Genomic DNA, 16,165 nt, shown 5'->3' with positions numbered 1-16,165 from the left:
TGAAATTGTGAAAGTTAAACTGTTTCAGAAATTGTAGCTCTCTCGCAACGTTCTAAAATGTCTATCTACTGAATATTATCTGGAGATAGTACCGTACATTGGCGTACGCAAAGGTGGGGGGGGGGGTTCTAAATCCCCCCTTCCCCTCCCTTTTGAGTCAAGATTATAGTATTATTTTGTAGGAAAAAATGTAAACCCCCCCCCCCCCCTCAGAAGGGAAAAAAATCTGAAAACCGCCCGAGAAAATTCTGCGTACTCCTATGGTACCGTATATGTAGTGCCCAACACCGATCAGGGAGGCCATGCATTGCAGATACAAGAGATGGCAGAAGAATCCAAAGACTAATTAATATCTACGCAAACGATGTCGGCGCGGCAATTTAGAAGCTCGTCTGGACTCAGGGTGAATGGAGGTGATCCCTTCAGGTGTACGAGAAACAGTTACCGAAATACACTACCGTAACTGTTAACTAAAAATGAAAGTAAACCAGCTTTTGCGCTCAAATTTCCAACGTGTGCGCAAAACACAAAGGTTACAGTGAGCTGGGAAGTGTTTGTCATATATGAACCCAAATGGTATTCAGTTATTTTCAGCGATGAGAAGAAGTGGAACCTAGATGGGCCAGTTATTGAGAATATTTGAGGCATTTGGTCGAGAGGTTTGTGAAAATAATCGATGGGAGTACAATATTTCGTCTGTACGTCTTAGAACTTTCTTTGAGAGGTAGTTATTGGCATAATTTTTTGATAATGTCGTAGATGATGCAAAACAATCTAATTTTATCACTTTGAAAACAAAGTGCATGTTAACTCTAATAAGTGGTAACTAATTTGTGATTTTGCAATTAGTAGTTTTCAGATACCGTGTTAACATCTCAACTAGTGTTCTAAACCTTAGTGGTGCACTGTAATTGGGAACTTGCACATCCCAACTTACGGAACAGTTGTGTTGAATTTAAATGCAAAAAATATTCTTGTGAGCAGCGTTTCTCAACCTGGGGCCCATGTGGACTCCTTGTGGTTCTGAGATATTCCACGGAGGCTACGGGTGGAAAATAAAGTTTAAGAGCAGCTATGACACAGGCTCCTAAAGGGGGCCACAAAGAGACGTGGGGGGGGGATCAGATGTAAAGAAATGAAGCTTTTAAGTGAAAATATGGTGGGGGGGGGCAAATATATGATTACCTTCAGTGTGTGTGTTCAGACCGGTAGATAGTCCCTGATGCTGCTGAAATGGCTTTGTCTAGAACCAGGACCATCTTAACGCATAGGCTCATCCAGACATGGCTCTATGCTTTATATCAATAGGGGAAGTCTGCATGGTGAGATGTGGAGATACCTTGATAAGTAAATTTGTATGCTCTTGCTTCCAGTTAAATATGGGTGCCCAGAACATCATTTCGCCCCAGGATCCATGGTGTGGAGATGGCACTATCATGGGCCCCGACATGAATGGTTGTTAGATTCCCTCTGACAGGGCTCCAGCCCAGGGGCCCGGGACGATTCTTATCATTTTCTGGGTTTTTTTCATTATAAATTCGCCGGTGAAAACATCTGATCGGGGGATTGAAAAACAAAGGCGACTGTTGGGCCCACAGAGTAATAATACTATAGAGTGCGCGCGAGGGGTTACAATGTGAAGCAAAGATCCGGAGTCACGTGATTCCGGTCGAAAGGCTGGTCAGGGAATCTCGCTGGCAATGCTTTCCTTATGGCTGTTCGTATGACGATCTCCAAGTGCTGTCTTATTTTTCATTAGAATGGTCACCACGTGTGCAGCTTTCGGATGTTCTGAACGGTTTAGGAAAGGAGGAACATTATCCTTTCACAAAGGAATACTTTTTTGCTTATTCCCCTTCTTATAAATTAAAAATTGGAATATTAAATTGACGATGCAATGGATTTCTGACGTAATCTCAGTTTCTAACGACTCCATTTTGGATTTAATTCAATTAAAGTTCCAAGTTTTGGTAAAATTCAAATGGCATGAATCATTATTAAATGTTTTAATAGAATTTTTGGCAATAAATGATTGAAATTGTGAGTTTTATGAAGTTTTAACTGAAATATACGTCTCCGCAAGATTTGGCGAGATTTGGCGAGCTAGTGAGTTCATTCGAGTTTTGCTCAACTTGGAAGAAAATATGCTTTTCAGATGGAGAAATTTATGAAAAATATTCTATTTAAATAGAATGTGAGGAAAACTTCCCCCCCCCCCTCTAGACAATTGCAGTTTTGCATAAAAATGCATAACAACCTCTAAAAATAATAGTATTTTTACCCCTCTTCGTAACGGTTATGTTTGCATATGCTGATAAATACAGCAAAAGCCAACATGAACTAAGCCGATGAAAAAAAATCTCTCTCTATCTTCGCATTTATTATTAATTTAATTTTTATGGCGAAATATGTGTAGTGCACGCATCTCATACGGACAGAACTAAGTTGTTGAAATAAAGTGATATTTCAGCATGGATTTTTTCCATATTCATTAAACTTACTAACTTCATTTTGAGAATTATTCGATTCATTCGTAAAAAGTGATAAATGCTACGAAATTCATCAAACTTACTAAAAATATTGGTAATTATGCATATATTTACCAACTATTATGCATAATTTCTGAAGATAACGCGCACTACGGATTTATCAAATTTACAGTAACATAAACATTATAACATTATATATTTGTTGTATACAATATTTTGTTTCCTGTGTGTGTATAGATATTTAGAAAGCTATTAAAAACTGTGCCAAAAAAATTTATTTCATGAAATTTATACTGTTTATATTCACTTCCTTCAAATATTATATATTCAATTAAAATTTAAAAACCCATGTGTTAAGAAATTATTAAGAATTATCACTTAATGGAAAATAAATAAATTCCGTTTTCCAATATTTGTTTATTTTATAGAATTTATTTTTTCAAATCTGATACTCCCTAAATATTTCACATAAAAATGAGTGAAATTCATTGAAAAAATGAAGGAAAGTTTTCATCAACTTGATCGAATTGAGTCAAATTTCGTTACAGCAACATCCTAGCTTCTGCGAAAACGCGCCAAATGTAATAGCGCAGAACCTGTTCTTTCCCCGACAATACTGCTCATCTTTTCTTCACGTTCGACAAGTTTTATGAATAGCGTGCGCGGTCTATTTATATCTTAAGTCTATGGTTGGGCCGCACTAGGAAGCTCTCTCTCTAGGAAGGGCACCAAATCCTAGTTGAAGTACGAAAAAATATTTTTGACCAAAATACGAAGTCACGGGGGGCACCAAAAATAGGTCCTTCTCTGGTAGAGTTGTTTTTTTTATAAGTGTTGCCAAAAATAGGTCCCGCATTTGTGGATATTTTTTTTGAACCGCCCCTACCAATGAAGGTTCCAGCCTGGGGGATGGCCTGGTGTACGATGTGGGGACCATGGGCACTGCATAGAACCTCCCACTGAATTGGGAGGTAGATCTAACTCGTGAATTTTTTTCTTCACTATCAGTTTGATCCCAAAATCAATTCAATAGTTGGGAAGAGTTTCACTCCTTGATGGAGGGGAGGGTTGGATAAGACTCGGGGCCACGAGAACAAAAATATATTATTCAAAGTGGGCCACATGGGCGAAAAAAGGTTAAGCGACATTGTTCTTGAGCATGGCCATGCATCGAATATTCAGTTAATCACATACGTCATGGCGGAGAAATACCGACATCACGTGATTTGTTTTCAACGTGGGTGGAGAGTATCTTCTCATGAATATGGATTTCGGTTGCCTTAGGTCAGGATCATATGCGATTCGAGACCTGAAACATGAGTTGGCATCAACCACGGATTTTAATGGAAAAGAGGCATTCTCAAACTTTTTTATGTTCGTGGCGGCACCCTTTGGGAATGAAATCAGTTCTAATTTAATTAGAATATTTTAATTTTGTTAATTACATTAACGCTCTGTTCGGGGAGGGGGGAAGAATCACTATTTATTCATCTCTTAAAGCTCCACACCCTCCCCCCCCCCCCCCCGTTTATGTGACCATATTACACGTTGAGCTAAAGACGGGGTTCTTAGCCAAGGATTCCCAAACCTCTTAGGGATCTTCGGTGGGTTTTTAGGGAGTCCGTGAGCTTGGATGCGAAAACAATTTACTCATTGTTTTCTGCAATGCTATATTGATATATTTTGTAAGTGGAGTCCATGGCCTTTATTTTATTATCACAGCGGGTCCGTGATTCATCTAATTTGCATGAAGGGTCTGTGGAACGCAAAAGATTAAGAACATTTGAGCTAACGGGTCAACAAGTCATTTTTTTAAGGGAAAAAATTATTGTTCAATAAGATAGAGGAAAAATTACATTGTTTAGAAGTCGTTGCTTAACAAAGAGGAAAATATCATTGTTAGAGAGATAAAATGACATTGTTAGCAATCCCTTAGTTGAGACAGAAAATATCGGTGTTCAGAGATATAATAGTATTGTGGGGCGAGCCAAATTTTTTCAGAGAGAAAATACTTTGTTGAAGAATTCAAATAATATCATTGAATGAACCATTGTTTGAGAGGGAAAATATTGTTGAAGAGATAAATAACATTGTCGGGCAAGCCATTGTTTGAAAGAGAAAATGTCATTGTTGAAGAACTGCAATGACATTGCTGAGCAAACAATTGTTTGAGAGATAAAATATTGTTGAAGAGATAAAATGGCAGTGTGGGGCAAGCCATTGTTTGAAAGAGAAAATATTATTGAGAAGAGATGAAATAACATTGGTGGGCAAGCCTTTGTCTAAAAAAGAAAAAATATGAGTGTTGATGACGCATAAAATACTGTTGAAGAAAAATTTTTGTGAGAGATAAAATAACACAGATGGACAAAACATTGTTGTGATATATTATTGTTTGAAATCCTTTCTTTACCCAGAGATCTGGTATCGATGCTAACGTTTTATTTGCTTTGTTACATTTACATTTTGATTCTCTGTTCGTTTACAATAATTATGTCATGTTGACAATCGTTTTGTAATTTTACGTAATTCCTGTCATGAAACTTATACATATCAGTAAACGTGCAATGTACTCTACTTTCAGGAATCAAGGAATCCCAAAAATGGGCGACAATGCCAACGGCGTATCATCCCACGTCTTCTACGAGTACAACAGAAGAACCCACGACCACTCAGGAAACTACTGTTTCAACCAACACAGAATCTCTCCACAGAACGACGCTGTCCTCCGGTACGAGATACACGGAAACGGACAGCACTACGAGTTTGACGTCACAGACTTGGACATCACCACCTGATACCACCACTGTCGAAACAACTACGGCAAGACTCTCGACCACCACTAAGTCCCCGACGAGGGGCACTAGGACCGGCAGTCGGACTACGACGACAACTAGTACTACTACTAAAGCTCCTACAACTAGAAGCCAACGACCAATTACGAAGAAAACCACAACGGTCTTTCCGAAGAGGACATCTACGGACAGTCCCCAAGTATTTCGGACCGAGAGTCCATCGCTGCCTGATCCACCACAAACTTGCAACACGTCAGTTGATGCGGTGTCCGTCATCAGGAGGGAGGTCTTCCTTTTCAAAGATCAGGTAAAGTAGTGCTCAATTAACTCGAATATATGTTAAAAATATTTTTTGGGACAAACGAAAAAGTTCTTTTATATATAATAATCTCACAAAATATAATTCATACCGCGTACATCATTTATCGAAGGGGAGAAATCGATTCCGAAACTAAAAATTCAAGTTTGTGCCGATAGATGGCAGTGGTAAAAGGTTATATACTGCTCACGCAGGGAGGCGGCTAAGAGGTACGAGAATGTAGAATAGGGATTAGTGACGAAAACAGTTGTATTGTTTTTATATACGCCGCACCTATTCGAGAAGCGAGACAAACAGTAGCGTATGTATTTACAGGGGGACTTACAGCGGGCTATAGCCCAGGGCAGCAAATTTCAGGAATGAGTGGCTAAGGAAATTAGAGCAAAATGGGAGAAGGGCAGCAAAATTTTATAACCACGAATCCCTTGTGGCCAGAGGGCGACACTCTGGGTTAGTGAGTGGCCTAGAGAGTTTGCAAGCACATGAGTGAGCAAAAGAGTTACTTAGAGCGTGCGGTAGCAAGTGAATGACAGAAAGAGTGACGCAAAGCGTGTGCAAGCATGTGAATGACCAAAAGAGAGAAGCAAAACGCGTGCAAGCATGTGAACGGCTGAGTGACCTAGAGAGTGTGCAAGCATGGGAGTGGCCTAGAAAGTGTGTGATCATGGGATTAACCAAAAGAGTAAGCAAGCATGGTGGTCAGAAATTTTAAACTAGAAGGGCGACACATTCGGTTCACATGACTTGAACAAACAAGTTTGTTTTCACCTCTAATCTCTATCTGCTGATTGGTCCTTTTCTTCCCTTTTCTCTCTCTCTCTCTCTCTCTCGTTAAAAAGAAGTTTTTTGCGGAGGGATCATCACATCTTGAAATTTCAGAACCCCTCTGGTCATTTTCTCTACCCTCCTCCTCCCCCACTCCCTACGCTTCTTACTAGTCGTAATTCTCGTATCTCTTCGTCCCAGTATTTTACGCAGCCTAAGGGTACTCATCCTTTAGGAGAGTTCGGGCCACTTCAGCATAGTTTGAAAACGTGTCACGGGCCACTTAAGTGATCTAGAAGAGTACCGCGGGTCACTTAAATAATCTGTAAATATGCCGCTGGCCAATTGAATGATGTATAAAAGTTCTGTGGGCCGATTGAGTGATTTGGAACGGTGTCGTGGGTTGCTCAAGTGATCTGTATATATGCTCCGGGTCACTTGAATTAGCTGTAAATGTGCCGCGAGACACATAAGTGATTTGAAACTGCACCGCGTGTCAGTTAAATTATCTGTAAACTTATCGCGGGCTGCTTGAGTGATCTGGGATTGTGCCGTAGGTCGCTCATGTTATCTGTAAATACGCCGCGGATCACTCGAATGATCTGTAAATGTCCTGCTTGGCCCATTTTTACAAAATTGGGTTTAAGGTCGCGTGCCACATCAGATGACTCTGAGGGCAAAATTGGTTCCGCGGGCCATTGGTTGAACATGTATGCATAAGACAGTTGGGGAATAAGCCCAAGTAGTTTCCAGTTGGCCGTAAGCAGCAGCAGAAGCTGCTGATGGCTTTTGTCATCTTATTCGCAAAATGGTACAGGGTGGTTGAAATTCCATTAGCGTGGGTTCCATTCTAGGATGGTAAAAATGTCCATCGAATTGCTAGAATTTTACTGGGTGTGTGATATTTAAAATGATAATAATATTGTATGCGTTGCCAATTTTCAGTACTTTTGGAGGCTGGACACGAACAAGCTGTTGAAGAAAGGCTACCCTGTCCCCATCGAAAGATTCTGGTTCAATTTGCCAGAACCGATCAAGAAAGTTGATGCTCTCTATGAGAGGCCTACGGATACGAAGATTGTGTTCTTTACGGGTAACCTTTTTTTTCTTTCGTATGTGCTAGTATTTTCTTCATTTCACGTGAATGGCATCATTCGTTTCAATTGTACGGGGCTGCATGGCTAACAGCACGCACCGCCTGTTGTTGCCCTGTGTCTCCCGATTCCAACAGAAAAAGGAAAAAAAAAATCCTCGTTTCCAAGTGCAATATTCGCTGAGATACAGTATTTGAATTTCAAAAAACGGAGAAAAGTTGGGAGGAAAAATGATTGGGAGAAAGTTGATGCTGTTTTTTGCCAACTTTTCTCCGGTTTTTGAATTAAACTATCTTAGCGAATATTGCACTTAGAAATTGCCAAGTCACGGTGGCAATGGGTGTACCCCCACGGCGGCAAGTTCAGAGGGGCAGAAAATTTGAGGAATGAGTGACCGAGAAAGTAGAATTTAAAAAGGGTGACCAAATTTGTTTCAACTTCAATGAATCCGCCTCTGCCCAAACAGGAAGGGACTAGGTCAGTGAGTGACCTGCAGAGTATGAAAGCACGCGAATGAGTGAAAGATCGACTTGGAAAGTGAGCAAGCGTGTGAATGACCAAAAGAGTGTGAAAGCATCTGAATGACCAAAAGAGTGTGAAAGCATCTGAATGACCAAAAGAGTGTGAAAGCATCTGAATGACCAAAAGAGTGTGAAAGCATCTGAATGACCAAAAGAGTGTGAAAGCATCTGAATGACCAAAAGAGTGTGAAAGCATCTGAATGACCAAAAGAGTGACTTTAAGTCACTGTTTTAGTCACCCCCATACTCACACACTCTTTGAGTCACAAGCAGTGCCATAACTAGCTATTCCTGTGCCCTGTGCAAGCATTTACATTTAGGCCCCTTTTTGGGCACAGAATGGCTCATTTAGGCCACCTTCTGGGCTCCCCTTCCAAATGCCAAGTGAGTCCTGTGCGGATGCACCTGCTGTTGCATCTGCCGAGTTACGGCATTGGCCACGGGTGTACTTGCAAGGTGGGGGGGGGGGCAAGCGGGTTACAGCACAGAGTGGCGAAGTCGAGGAAAGAGTATTCGAGAAAATTAGGAATTGAGGACTAGAATGGGAGAAGGGCGGCAAGCATGAGCGGAGATGCGGGGAGGGGGTGCCCCCATGCCCCCCCCCCCCAGTGTCAAAGGGGGGGAATCGACTGATCTGATGTATATGTGAATACTATATGAATTGACATCATTATCATCGTGCCCCCCCCCCCCAGACTCCAGTCTATCTCTGCCTATGGCGGCAAGATTCGTAGATTCGTCTACCCCACAAGTGTAAAAACCATAAATACGCCTCTTATCAGACGAGATAGGGCAACAACAAATAGGGTTCTTTTAAGGACATTGTGCCCATATAAAAGTTTTTTATTTTAATAACTATACTACTCCTTGCGATATGAATGACTTATCTGGGATCTACACGTTATTTGGATACTTTTTGTAATTGCAAGCATGTATCTTGCATCAACGGTTCTCCAGTAATTTGCGGTGCAAGGTGTTAGCAATGCACCCTGTATATTGTATACCCATACTGAGTTGGCTTCTGACCTTGACGAGTGAAGAGAGGGTTCATTTTCCAAGGAGGGGAAACGGGGAGAAAAAACGGGAGGTTGGGGAAAAAACTCGCTAAAAAATAGCGCAAATGACGTCAACGGCAGGGGTGTAGCCAGAAATTTCGTGACAGAATTTCGGGCCAAAGTGACAGAACAATGGATTTGGCCATCTTTTTCCCTTTTTTCAGTCATTTTTTCACATTTCGGGGGGGGGGGGGGGACCAGACCCCCAAGTCCCCCCCACCATTCGCTACGCCCTTGGCCAACGGGAAACGTCAACCTGTTCCTTTTCCCCTGCGACCTTTTCTACCGAAAGAAGATAAATGGAATCCAAGTTGAACAGAAAACTGGATGTTATGAAGATATTTATTTTCTGAGATGTTGAAGGAAAAAACTTATCTTTGCCGGACGAGTGCTCTCACCACTAAGCTACAGAGATTTTCCTTCACTAGAGCATATATATGCCAAACGGGACCGTGCAAAGAACACGCGCACGATCAGCTAATAGCTCAGACAAGCCCCACCAGAGGGCTATATATATAACGTTCGTCATATATATACTCCAGTGAAGGAAAATCTCTGTAACTGAGTGGTGAGATCACTCGTCCGGCAAGCGAAGGACCGGGGTTCGACTTTCGGTAAAGACAGCGATGAGTGTTTTCCTTACTTAAAAAAAATCAACGTCTCAAAAAATAAATATCTTCACACATTCATTTTTCTGTATACCTTGCATTAACAAGTGGATAGCGACATCATGTCATATACAGTCGAATCCCGTTACAACGAAGACCGGGGAAATCACTTCGTTATAATGAAATTTCGCTGTAAAGGAATTCCATTGTTCTTCTATGCAATCTTATCTGGGGGTTTATAAAAGTGTTCGTTGCAACGAAATTTTCGCTATAACGCTATTCGTTAAAACGGGGTTCGACTGTATAAATTGAGCGCCCATCGCGGTGTTTCATGACGTAGCCAGAAGCCAACTCAGCGTGGGTGTGCAATACCGGGGGTCTTCTCTTCAACCTTCCAGACACAGCGGACCATATTTAAACTTCCCACGAAGCCCGCGGGCCACCAGCTCGTGTAATTTAGTGACACCTTAATATGGGGGGGGGGGCAAATGGGGTTCCAAGTTAAACAGGGAAAAAATAATTGAAAACTTATTTTTTTCTGATGATTTCTTTTATTAATTATCAATTTCTCTCTGTTAGTTCTTAAATAATTTTTTTCATTAAATTCTGAAAGCGTTTTCAATAAATTAGATTAAATTCTGTGGCTATTTCCAGCCTGAAAGGACTGCAATTCTGAAATTATTTTCCATACATGAAATAATTCCTTTCAATAATTATGTAATTGTTCTCTAATTGATTGTGAAATTATTTTTCTCTCCTTGATTCATGTTTTTTTTTTCACTAATCCTGAAATTATTTGTTTCAAAAATTCTGAAATTATTTCTTTCAGTAATTACCAGGTGTTTCACGAAGGACCCCTAACTTTGAAAATGAATAACTCGGAAATGGTGACAGACAGAAGCATGAAACCAGTGGTATGTTTGTTAAAAAAAACCATAAGAATCTGATACGGAAACCTCAAAGTTTTAGTTATACATTGCGCCGATAGACGGCGCTGCATGTGGCATTACCATAAGTGGGCTGTACATAATGGGGTAATACAAAATACAAACAGCACTCGTTGCATTCTGATCAAAAGCTATTCAAAATGTGCACCTTTCACACAACACACATGTCGCAAACGAAGAATTAAATTGTCAGTGACTCTCTGTAGTGTGTCACCAGATATCGACACACAAGCTTGACAAATAACCTCCTCCAGCTCGTCGAATGTTAAAGATTGTTGCGGCAAACAATATCCTTCAGTGTGCCCCACAGTCGCAGGGGGTGAGGCAACACCTTCTAGAGCAGAGAAGGTGAACTCTTTCTGCTTTAGAAGGTGTTGGGTGAAGTGGGGTGAATAAGGAGGCTACTTACCTGCGGCGCCATCTATTGACGTAATTTGTAACTATTTTTAGATCTCTTTATCAGATTCTTACAGTTTTTTTTAGTAAACGTATCACTGGCAGTGCCATCTTCACGCATGGGCTCTCAAGAGACGACGGGCCTCAAAAAAATGAGAACTAATTGAAATTTTCGAGAATTTTCCAGGTAGAGGCCCCAGAAAAAACCAATTGGCCCATGATGCTCTTAAGACGGCCCTGACCTCTGGTTTCATGCTTCTATTTATCACCGTTTCCGAGTTATTTATTTTCAAAGTTAGAAGTCCTTCTTGAAACACCCGGTATGAATTTTTATCATTTTTCTGGAATTATTTCTTTCATTTATTCTAGAATTAATCATTTGTTCAATGTTTTCAACCATTTTCTGAAAATGGCCCCGACAAAAAGCTCCGAGGGCCAAATGTGGCCCAAGGACCATGCGTTCAAGACCCCTGCTGTATATATGAATGTTGCTGTTCTACTGCAACTGCTTCTTATGCGCTTTCTGTTATCCATTATCGAGAGTGGTTTCTATACACACAGGTAGAAAATATTGGCTATTCACTGCAAACGAACTCGAGCCTGGATACCCGAGACCCATCACGGACCTCGGCCTGCCGTCCTACGTAGAGCGGATAGACGCGGCTCTAGTCTGGGGTCACAATGGCAAGACGTACTTCTTCAGCGGCAACGAATATTGGAAGTTCGACGAGATCGATGGTACAGTCGAATACGACTATCCTCGAGACATCAGCGTTTGGCGGGGAGTACCGCGGGACATTGACGCAGCCTTTAGGTGGACTGATGGTGAGTAAAATTGGTCGACGATGAATATCATGAGGCACGTGACGCCTGGAGCAGATTATTCTAAATGTGACGTACGCAATGCATAAAAATTTCAAGTAACTATGTCTTTGTACTTCTATAGGAAACACTTATTTTTTGAAAGACAAGAAGCAATGGAGGTTCAACGATGTAAAGATGAAGGCTTACGCCATGACCAGCGACATCAGCAAGTTCTGGTTCGGTTGCGATGCGATAAACAACAACGACAACAAATTTCACTCGACGACAAGTCCGACGTCGCCATCTATTGTCACGAACGACGGAAATGGCGGAACTATGGAGTCGCAAACGCCGAAATATCTCGAATCGTCATCATCTACGAGTGACACTTTCACGAGGAATCGAGTTCGTATCTCGATAACGTTCTCTCTAACAGCGATTTCGTTCTCTCTAATCTCTGTCGTGCGCAATGTCATGTTCTTATAAGAACTTCGGCTTGAAAAACCTGTACATAGAATAATGGTCGAGGTTGTTTATTCGAATTACACTCACACAATTACGGGGTAAAATCATATTCGGGAGTAACTTGGGAGGATCCAATATTCGGAACAAAATCAGCTCTTAACCCTTACAGCGGCAATCCCGAGACTGATTTGATTCAGATCCCGTCTGACTTGATTTGCTTTTGAAATATCTTGAATTCTTAAAACTCATTTTGTTAACAACCAGCCGTGCTACTTCTTTGAAGTTGTTTTTACAGTCTATACTTTCCTCCCCCACGTACTGTCAATCAACTGCCAGTGGGCGGAGCCAGCGTTTGTTCAGAGTTAGATAACAGAAGGGAGGGGGGGGGGAGAAAGGATGTTTTTTTTTCCTTTCCTGTCGGGGTAATATACGTTTATGCTTACAGCATAAATAACAGAAAGGGATTTTTTTTTCAATTCCTTCCTTGTTTTCTTACTGTTAAAATCGAATCCCATTTTAAAGAATTTCGTTATAGCGAAAAAAATCTCGTTTTAAGGAACACTTTTCTAATCCCCAAAATAAGTTTATATAGGAACGATGCAAAAGCTTTGAATTCCTTTATAACGAAATAATTTCTCTGGTCTCTTGGAGTTCGTTATAACGGGACTCGACTGTATTATTATTTTGTGTTGGGGGTGGGGAAGCATTTATCAGCTTACGCAATCAAAAAATATATAGGCTATCCTTGAAAATAGGTGGCAATTTTTTTTCTAAAAAGTTTAGTGATTTCCACCACGTGACATTTGCAATGCGGACAGGGCAATTCTGAAAACCGCTTCACAAAGGTTAACGAAGCACTTACTTGAAGTGTTAGTCTAGTTTTAGGGAATTTTGATTTCTTAATCAATTTAAGTGGTTGCTCAGTCTCGTGCCATGAATTAACATGGGGCCCCAGCTTCGTGTCTGATTTTTCACTGCTGCCATCTATATTTCAAATTGTGAGTGAAATGTAATGATTGAATATTTGTACGTTGTAGGCCTGTTGTTCTCCATGACAAAACTTTTCAACGAGTAGATCGATTCGCATTCGAAGTTGGAAACCACAAAAAACCAACTTCAGACCACCACCACTTTCGCACCCCGCACTCCCGGCTCCCACACCACTGACAGCATCAACTCTGCCACTTGGATTTTTATTCCGCCAAAATAATCAATACAGGCATGAGGCATCCAAAAAGTGTGAAAAATGGCTTTCTTTCCTTTCAAGCAAACTTTCGCCATCGTATAACAGATGCGGAGATAGGACCTTAACTAGAAATGGAAATTCACTCTGTTTTAGAGGGTAAACATTCATTTGGGTCGCCCCCCCCCTCTCGCTTAACGCAAAGAAGCCTCTGATGAATGACTTTACATAGCAATAAGCATCACATGTCAGACTTCCAAGAAGGCCCATGATACCGTTAAGATGGCCCGGATGCTGTTCTCATGATTTTGAATCGGCGTAGAGTGAACTGGGCTCATGCGGGAACCAAACATTGCCGCCCCACATCCATAATTGCAGCGGTGTGACAGAGTACTTTCTCCAGAGGCATTCAAGTTTCTTGATCGTCTTTAATTCTTCGTGTATTAATTTTTTTCATATCTGTATTTTGACAGGTGAAGCTCCGCCATCTTGTTTTACAAATGCAAAAAGTTTCAAATAATAACTTTTTTTTAATTTCTATCACGAGTGCGGAGCTTCTGAACGTTCAGGAGCCCGTTACGGTCACGGATATGTCGCATAGTGAATATATCGGATCTCTTCCCACTGAGGCGATTAAGGCACATACACTCCCTCCTCCAACGTACTTAAACATTCAAGGCAAGATGATACCATCAGTTTAACAACTCCGAGTATTAACAGATGTCTTTCTCCAGCAGTTAGCAAATCGGCTCTAAACCAGGGGTTCTGAACCCTTAGTGCCAATAAGATGAAGGCCATGGACCTCCTTTACAGAATAATATTCAACGTATAGTAATGTGTAAAAAACAATAAAAGTTGTTTTCTCATCTAGCCTCACAGAGCCTCTGAAACCTCTGCAAGGATCCCTGTTTGAAAACCGCTGCTCTAAACTGTAGGTCAAAGTCTAATAGGCCGTGGCAGATAAAGATTACCGGGATGAATCAGACATGCTGTAAAAAGTCGTCGTAATTACCACACCACAAAGGGCTAAATAAAGCAAATGACAATTCATGTCGAGCATGTCCTTTTCCGAAAACCAATTAGCAGCTATTATTCGCGTTTTCAAATAGCTCTTCCCTCCCTCCCCAACCTTTAACCCCCTTCACGTACAAGATTTTGCTTTTAACAACTCATTTGGTCATTTTCTGGGAAGGAGGTCTAATTAGATCGGGACCTACAATTTTTGCCGATTCCAAACGGCAGCCTTTTTTTTATACTCATCGTGAGGTTGGTGCGCTAACCCCTCGATGGAGAACTCCGTGCGATAGCAATTTTTTTCTGTGGTCACGTCGCCGTTTTTGCTGTGTACTCCTGCGAGGAAAGTTTCTGACAAGGACGAACCGGGTATCGAACTCGCGACAGCTCTAAATAACCTTTGGGCTACCGCGCCCACCTTTTGGCAAAAAATTTGAATGATCTCTGCTTGACGAATCGGCGATAAATCTGGTAACCTTGTCCCAGCCTAACCACACGTTAAAAAACGAAAGAAAGGGAAGGAAAAAGAAGACAAAAAATAAATATGGAAGGAAAAACAGTATAATACATATATAAGTAGATAAGAGAGTATACAATACAAATTTCCTTTTCCTTTTTCACCCTCACCCACGTGTATAGTAGAAAGATACCTTTATATTTGGGACAGAGGGAATCTCTAACAGGAGTGTAGAAAAAACGGGGAGGAAAAAAGTAATTTTGGTTAGTAGGGTCACTATAAAGCTTCGCGATGATCAGGAGAAAGGAAACAGAGAACTTTTTCTAGATTAAATTTATTAAACTGGGTTTGGACGAATTATTTCGTCCGTGATCGTAAAGGGATTAATGAAGATTCAAGGAACACAGAAATAATTTTGACTAAATTAAAGAATACACATTTTGTGATAAACATTTTTATGAACGGCCATATATTACTCTTATTATCAAGCTTTCAATATACTGTCAATGGCTAGATTGATCGATGTTGTATGTAAGGCATACATACTTAGAACAAAAAAAAAATGTATGTTATTTTGTTTAAATATACACATGTACTTAATTATTTTTATCCATTATTTTTCTATTGGTTGTGGAATATTTACTTATTTGTAAATGTTTAGAACTTTTTTTTCGTAACTTATTGTTTTTAATTAAAAAAAAATTACGAGACTTGTGGGGAAAATTTTTCCTTATAATTATTTGTCAGAAAATGAAAAAGTATTTCATGAACACATACATAGAGTGAATAATTTTTTAAATTCAATTTGAAACAAATACAAATTCAAGGGTCGCAGCACGCAAAATGCCCAATGAGGTGGTTGTAAAAAACATTCTTAAAAAAATTATGGATGTCAAATAAAAATTTAAAATCCAGAATCTCAAAATTAAAGCAATTTTAATAAAAATGTATCAGATGAATGTAATTCACACTGCGCATAAGAAATTAGGTTGCTTCATCTACGGATACGATTCTAATATGAATGTCTGTTTTTTAAGGGTGTGAATTGTGGTAGAATTCACGACATCTGAGGATATACACTATTCCATTTATTCTCACCCTGTTAGAGAAAAATTCCCTGCAACACTATAAAACTGGAATTGTCCCCTTGTGGAAGCAGTCAATTGGCGGTGTATAAATGACTCATGGTTCGTCCTATTCATTCCGTCGAAAGTTTTAAACTCTTCAATCATATCCTTGCCACATTTATATTC

General features: G+C 40.3%; 1 protein-coding gene across 1 annotated transcript in view; it reads left to right on the top strand.

Annotated features, from left to right (window-relative positions):
* Window positions 1-15,605, top strand: part of LOC149089710 (matrix metalloproteinase-14-like) — a 60,293-nt gene extending 44,688 nt beyond the window's left edge. The window contains exons 5-8 of the mRNA XM_089239497.1: window positions 5,074-5,591; window positions 7,314-7,461; window positions 11,551-11,814; window positions 11,936-15,605. Of these exons, the coding sequence (XP_089095623.1) occupies window positions 5,074-5,591; window positions 7,314-7,461; window positions 11,551-11,814; window positions 11,936-12,279 (1,274 nt within the window). The 3' untranslated portion in view covers window positions 12,280-15,605. The remainder of the gene's footprint in view (window positions 1-5,073; window positions 5,592-7,313; window positions 7,462-11,550; window positions 11,815-11,935) is intronic.
* Window positions 15,606-16,165: the final 560 nt, after the last annotated feature.

The sequence above is a fragment of the Pholcus phalangioides genome, unplaced genomic scaffold (genome assembly GCF_987345545.1).
Source record: "Pholcus phalangioides strain wild (caught in Gottingen) unplaced genomic scaffold, Ppha-v1.0 ptg000001l_1, whole genome shotgun sequence".
NCBI lineage: Eukaryota > Metazoa > Arthropoda > Arachnida > Araneae > Pholcidae > Pholcus > Pholcus phalangioides.
Note: the sequence above shows the minus strand (reverse complement) of the source record. Positions and strands in the feature narration are given on the sequence as shown.